Source organism: Pinus tabuliformis, chromosome 3_2, assembly GCF_031772625.1.
Source record: "Pinus tabuliformis cultivar Carrire ecotype Pingquan chromosome 3_2, CPIR1, whole genome shotgun sequence".
In the NCBI taxonomy this organism is placed as follows: Eukaryota; Viridiplantae; Streptophyta; class Pinopsida; order Pinales; family Pinaceae; genus Pinus; species Pinus tabuliformis.
In genome coordinates this window covers 1,052,475,996-1,052,483,361 of record NC_142302.1, presented here as the reverse complement: position 1 = coordinate 1,052,483,361, position 7,366 = coordinate 1,052,475,996, and the positions used below count along the sequence as shown (strand labels likewise).

Sequence of the window (7,366 nt, the reverse complement as noted above, 5' to 3'; positions counted from 1 at the left end):
AAGTTTTACTCTATGGAATAGAGAAGTATCATTGATCTCAGGTTTTTGCAAGGTTTTGCACTATGAATTTCATAAGGAAATATCTTTTAATTTTGTTTTACAGGCGTTGAAATTTGAATTTCATTTAATTCTTAACCTGATGTGACCCAGTGACAATCACAGAACTAATAAACACTATTTAATACAACCAGGTCTTTCAAATCCAGATAAATTTAAAAATTGCATAATGGAATATTCAATAGTGATATATCATTACGCTATTGTGAAGTTTGATATAAAGATATGGATTAAGAATATCTAGTATTAAAAATTCATATGATATAGTGAAAGTGCAACATTTAAGTTTGGAAACTACTTCAATTATTTATATAAAAAATATTGAAAGTTAGTTTTATATATATAAAATAAAGTAAATTTTTTAGAATTAGAAAAAATTAATAGAAACATTTAATTGTCATAAAATAAAGGGTGATTATATATATATATATATGAAATTATTAAATTAAAATTGTTCACAGTGAAAATTAAAAAATATAGAAATTTTTATGGGCTTAGAATATATGATGATGGGTGTATTGTTAAGTGACTTTGTAATATAAAGATCTCTAGTGCTTCATTTCCATAGTCATTTCCAATTGAGCTACCCTAAGCAAATTATTTATTTATAAATTATTTATATATAAATAGATTGATTCATATATCTAATTTAAACACTATAACACAAGTAGTATAAGAGCTAAAAAATATATAGTACAAGAAATACATGGAAAAATATGAGATATTAACATACATATTAAGATAAATAAGAAATGTTTTAAAGTTAGTTATTAAGATACATAAGAGATATAAAAGTCTCAAGGGTGAGTTCAATGGGTAGAGTTGTCATTGTTAAAGCACTTTTTCAATAGAATAGATAGTCATAGGGTTAATTTTGCTTAAAAAAATAAGGGTTAGAGTCTCTTTTCTTTTCAAAACTAATAAAAAACTATATAAATAAATAAAAAATATTGTAAAATTTGATATTAAAATTTCTAAACATAAATTTTAGTAAATATTTATTTTTATTATTTAAATTAAATTTTTTACTCACATCAGTGTGGAGATTGAAATTGTTTTTACTTTCAATATGATATAGTTTACTAATGTAATTTTAATTAAATTTTTTTAATTTTTTCTCTATTTAAAAAAAAATAAAAAATAAAAATTAACAAACAAATTACCAAAAAAATACTCTTTTACACCTACTCAAAACACAGCGTGATTCTAGAGAGACAATGAAATTGATCCCTCGTGGCCACCGTCATATCCATCTAGAAATACATTAAAAGTTTGACTCTCTCACCGTCATCTCCATGATCACAAAAACAAAGGTACAGAGCACTCATAACATCAAAAATATTGGTAACTACTTTTCGTACAAGTTTTCATAGTGCCATGATCGTGCCCATTATAAACCCTTTCCTCACATACTCATCATTCGATAAAATCCCCATCAAAATTCTTTATAATGACACACATTTCTCAATAAATTTAAAAAGCATTGCTTTAATCGATTAGTGGGATGGTGGGATTGTGAGTTTTGTTATTCAAAATGAGTTTTAAATACATAAATGGATAACGTTGTGTATTAGGATTTTGCAAAATATACCATTAAATATATTATTTCAAAAAAAAAAAAAACAAAAATATCAGAAAAAGCTAAACTTTTTATTAATTAAATTAAACATGCCAGTAGATACCATATATTAAAAAAAAAACAAACAAATAAACAAAATGATTTAGCCACTCACAATAATTAAATATTTTATTAAAGTTATAACTCTCAAAATATCTCTATGCACATAAAAAAAAACTTAACACAAATATCAAGTTTCATTGAAATTTTTCATCCTCATAAAATCCCGACGAAAGCAAACTATAGTTGTCTTTTATTTTAAATAATTCAAGCAAACTATAGTTGTCTTTTATTTTAAATAATTCAAAGAAAAGTTATGGGGACACTGATTTTAATAAGTTCACAAAAATGGTATTAAAATTAATTCAATTTATTTAACAATTAAAACGATAAAAATGATATTCAAATTGATTTAATAATTATAATAATATTGTGATTTTTGTGATTTAATTATTTAATAATTATGATGATGATGATTAATGTCCGTTGAGACCAAATAATGGTTTATCGGACCTAAAGAAACAAATTATCTATTTTGATTTAAGATTTTATTCCTATGCTCAAAAAGCTTGGAGAGAAGCCTCCCGAGCTCACTATAATTTTGACATTGTAAAAGGCTAGGAAGGTCAGTATTGTAACAAAGATTGTGAAACTGAGATCTAATGTGGTTATATAAGGGGCACTCTAAGAGGAAGTGGTTTTCATCCTCGATGTTCCTATTCTCACATATATGGCAAATCCTTTCCGTCCACGGTGTTTTAGAAACTGCCCAACGACCTGTTTCACTATGGAGCTCATGAGAATTTGTTCTAATCTTTGCTATATTAATTTTCTTCTTTGAGCTAGTTAAAATAGAGAGATACTTTTGATCTTCTAGGGTGGGGTTGATGACTTTCTTATAATAACTTAATTTTCTTTTAGCCGCTAAGTCTTTCTCACACCACATTTTTTCTTTGAACTTAGAAGTAACAATATCTTTAATGTTATTTATGTTTTGCAATGCATCATTTTCGTTGATCTCCCAATAGTTTAACCAGGCCCTTGTGTCTTTATGCCACCCTCGATTGAGCCTTAGGTGGTTTTGGCTAGAATTTAAAGCTAGCTTAGGAAGTCTATGATCGTCTATGTTACTGATTTTGTGCTTGTACAACAGAAACCTAAGCATAGCTACGCTCTCAATAGGGGAAAGACCTGCTTCTATAAGGAGAATAGGATAGGGTGTATTGATTTTAATTTTCAGGTTATAAGTTATAAAACGCTTCTGGATTTGCTCAACCTTTCTCCATGATTCTCTGGAGATGCTGCAACCCCAAACCTCACAGCCATATAAGATAACAGGAGTGACTAAAGTTTCAAAGAGGAACTTCTTTTTATCCCACATTACAAGGTTTGCTATTTTACAATTATTTTCAAGACCAAAGTAAGCTTTCCACCCCCCATTAATCCTTTTCTCAATGCTATGGTTCCAGTTGAGCTTGTGATGAATATCAATTCCTAGGTACTTGTAAGAATACGCTTCCTCCAAGTTATTATTGTCATACATAAAATTAGCATAAGTGTCCTTCTTGGATTTGATAATCATAACTTTTGTTTTGTCAGTGTTAACAGTCATACCCATGGTAGAGCAGAAATCCTTAAGAAGCCTGAGTTTCTTATTAAGATCAGATGGGCACCTTGCCAAAAGAACAATATCGTCAACATAAAGAAGAAGGATGACGACTATCCCAGCTAAGATCATGCCATCACATCCTGCTTCCTCTAAATAGCCTTTGATCTTATCGATGTAAATGTCAAATAGGGTAGGGGAGAGGGGGCAACCTTGTTTAACTCCGATGTTACACTTAATATCTTTCAACCACCCTTCATTGCTCTTTAGCTTGGCAATTACATTCTCGTATAACCTTATAGCGGCAGCTCTCAACTCGAGAGGAACCTTTAGCTCTTCTAATCTATTCCAAAGGTTGTATCTAGGAACCGTATCGAAAGCCTTTCTAAAGTCCACAAAGCAACAAAATAAATTGGATTTCTCATTACGACATTCCTCCGCAATGATCCTAAGCGTAACAAGGTGGTCTATTGTTGAGTGATGCCTTCTGAAACCTGCTTGGCCTTTAGCCCGCTTACCTTCACTTTCAAGCCATATGCTTAACTTTTTTTCCAAAATACTACCATATAACTTGGCTAAGAGAGGGCTGATCATAATTGTTCTATAATTAGAGGGGTTATTTGTATCCCCACTTTTAAAAATAGGGATAATGAGGCTCTCAGTCCAAGGTTTAGGGAACCCTTGCTTGACTGCTTGATTGAAAAGCTTGTGGATGTGGGGGATGAGGACTGGACCTCCAATTTTTAAGATTATGATTTTTGTTTTTTAAAAGTAAAGTTTATATATATAGGAATATAATGTTTTGGAATATAAGAACATTGTAAAAATACATTATTCAAATACATTATTTTAAAAAACCTCCATTTTTTTATTATTAAAATTAATTGGAAAATTGACTATTTAAAGGAAGTCAAAAAATTTATTAGTTAAATTAATTTTTACAAAAATACACATTATATTTTTTAAAATTTCCGACCAAATAAAAACTGATTTACAAAACATACCTTAACAAGGGCTACATAGTAGTTAGTACTTTAGCTTAATTTAATTAAAAAACAATAAATACAAAAATAAAACAACTAATAAAAGATTGTATTGTTGAACGCAAAATTAAGAAATATGATTAACTAATATTGTTTATATTAACATATATATTTTAATATATATGTTTATTATATATGTGTGTGTTTTACTTTTTTTTAATATATATAATTTTTTATAATTAAATTTATTAGAATATGTTTTAATATAATAATAAGTCACTTTAAAAATTTGTAAGTCATGAAAATAGAAATAATAGAAAAAAGAAAAAAATATTAAAAATAAGAAAGTTAAATAAAAAATAAATAAAATGAAATGAAAAATTAGTAACTAACAGAAATGGAAGTTAGTAAACAATTTATAATAAAACCTCAACCAATCACCTTACAAATAAATAAATTTAAATAATAATAAAAATAACAAAGATTGAATTCATAATGTTAAACTAAAGATAAACAGCCTAAATTTTTGGTTAAAAACAAACTAATATACAATCAAAGAAAAACTGAATAAGTAATACCATGTTACAATCACCTTACAAATAAAAAATTTAAATAATAATAATAAAAATAACAAAATTAAATTCTTAATATTAAATTATGGATAAACATAAATTTCACATAAAAACAAACTAATATGCAATTAAAACAAAATAAAATAGATAATACCATATCTAAATACCTACCGCAAATATAATAAAATATTATTATTAATATTATAACTATTAAATACTTTTATCCATGAAAAAAAGCTACAAATCTCAGATTTCATTCAAATCTTTATCCATAGAATCCCAATCTAGTTGCAGACGCATTTTACCATCAGTTCATTTCATATAGTTTACTGGACCTCATCTCTGCAACTGCAGCCGTATAAAATTCCATCTTAAAATTAAAATCAGCAGTACATCAAACTAAAAAAATGAAAAATCAAATTTGATCCATAATTGCAGTAAGTGGTTCGTCCTAGTTAAAATCAAAATATGTAATTTTGTCTTGAAAATATTTCGGATAAATCATTTATTTTTCAAATAAATTATGAAGTTTCAATATAACAGAATCTTCCTGAAATCCTGATAAATATAAAAACTGTAGGATGAAATATCAAAAAAATCATCATCAGCAGTTTCTACATAAAATATATTTTCAGTAGCGCTAGAAGCAACGTTGTCGATCCCTCAATATTATAATCTGTCAAAATAACTACACCAGGAACTTCTGGAAAAAAATTCGCTCTATTCTGTGGTTTTTCTCAAGTCAAATTTATGACTCTCTAGGGTTTTGGAAGTAGTGTCATGTCAATTTCAGGGACTGAAACTGTGGGAGAAACATCATTGCAATGCAATGCTGCAAGAGCCCAACAACTGATTAATTAGTTGATGGCAATACATCTGAAGGAATTTGGTAAATTGAATAATTGAGCCTCCCCTAACCAACAGCAATTACCTAGTGGTGTCTTGCGCGCGCTCTCTGTCGATGAGCCACTGCAGATACTCGAAATCAGAAACCTGGCAAGGAATTGTGAAGACGCCCTTCTGGTTGAAGCCATAGACGTGTTCTGTTTCTTCCAACAAATGGAGGAACAGCGGGTGGTTGAAATAAAATACAGGGATCACAAACCGCGTCTGCTCTTCTTGGGCGTCCCCAACGTAAACTGCCACGAAACCCTTGGGAACATCTTTGGGAGGGTTTCCACTCTTCTTTTCATTCTCCTCCACAAACCCTATACGGCGTGACGAAAAATGGCGGAGAATATGCTTTTTAGTACGACCCAGAATGTTCGAATAACTGGCAGAGCCCTCACTGTGACCTGTTTGCAGACATTGAACCTGCCCCTCTTCCTGAACAGATGGAGACGTGATTACATGAAGAGAGGTCTCCCGGCCAGAAGCATCCGCTCGCTGAGTTCCATTATTTGGAAAAAAATGCGATCTCGGGCTCTTGGATTGCACAATTTTTTTCCATATTTTTACAAATTTGCGTTTTAATTTTAAACCCCTGGCATCCACATCTATATCCATACCTATATCCATAGTCGTATTTTTTTTTCCAAGTAAAAAAATCGCACCCAAAACAGCTCTCAGACATACATAGCCTTACCACGGCTCTTTCTTTCTTCAATATAAAGAAATCGCACCTAAAACAGATCTCATAAATACATAGCCCTACTGCCCACTCTTTCTTCGATCAAGGCAAAAGGAAATATAACTGTAGCAAATCTATACAGAGGGTTCAATAACGTCGAACTACAGAAACATGCCATAAAATAGAAGAAAAGAGCCAGTGATCCGCGCCCGAGATCGCTAACCTGAAGCAAGTTAGACAGAAATCGGACAAAGAGGGAGGCACGTTGCACATATTCGCTCCCGCCGCGATTCGATCTCGCGACGCAGTTTGACACTAAACCAGAACAAATAGGCAATTGCAGAAAGCAGCGAGGGACGATTGGGAGATCTTGAGATTTGAAGGAAAGTGGCGATTTATACATCGCAATTTCTGTCGATGGAACACGTCGCCATGATCGGCGGAGCGCTGCTGCCACAAGATGAACATGGCGTGGTAGTTGTTGAAATTCAAGAACTCATAAACTTACCAGTTCAAGATATTCGGTTCGCATCTTCCATGGTATGGGGCCCTTCCATTGAAGGGTCGCCGACTTTTGGTACGGTGCCGAAAATCTTTCCTGCAACGCGTTCGACACACATGGCCAATATTAATTATACTGTTTTCACCGGACCCTATTCCAGTCCAAAGCAAAAGCAAACATGGACCTACACATTATGCTTACAGTAACCATCCCGGCTCCTCCATCATTCTAGAAGCCACGCATCCATAAAATTCTGGTAATTCAAAGTGTCGCGAATTTTCAAACTTCTTTATTAAGTTAATATGTGAGTTTTATTAATTTTTTCAACTCTGAGATATTTCCATATTCTTCTTTTATATTAGGGATGAAATTTCAAAAAATAATTACTTTGCATCTTTATATTTATTTTGAAATTTTTATATTTATTTAATTCACTTATAAAATTATTAAATAACAAA

At 30.8% G+C, this 7,366-nt stretch overlaps 1 protein-coding gene across 1 annotated transcript; it reads right to left on the bottom strand.

Annotated features, from left to right (window-relative positions):
- Nucleotides 1-5,372: 5,372 nt before the first annotated feature.
- On the bottom strand, nucleotides 5,373-6,996 carry LOC149184219 (uncharacterized). The gene has a single exon (XM_089418855.1). The coding sequence runs from the start codon at nucleotides 6,352-6,354 to the stop codon at nucleotides 5,764-5,766; it is 591 nt and encodes a 196-aa protein (XP_089274981.1). The 5' UTR covers nucleotides 6,355-6,996; the 3' UTR covers nucleotides 5,373-5,763.
- Nucleotides 6,997-7,366: the final 370 nt, after the last annotated feature.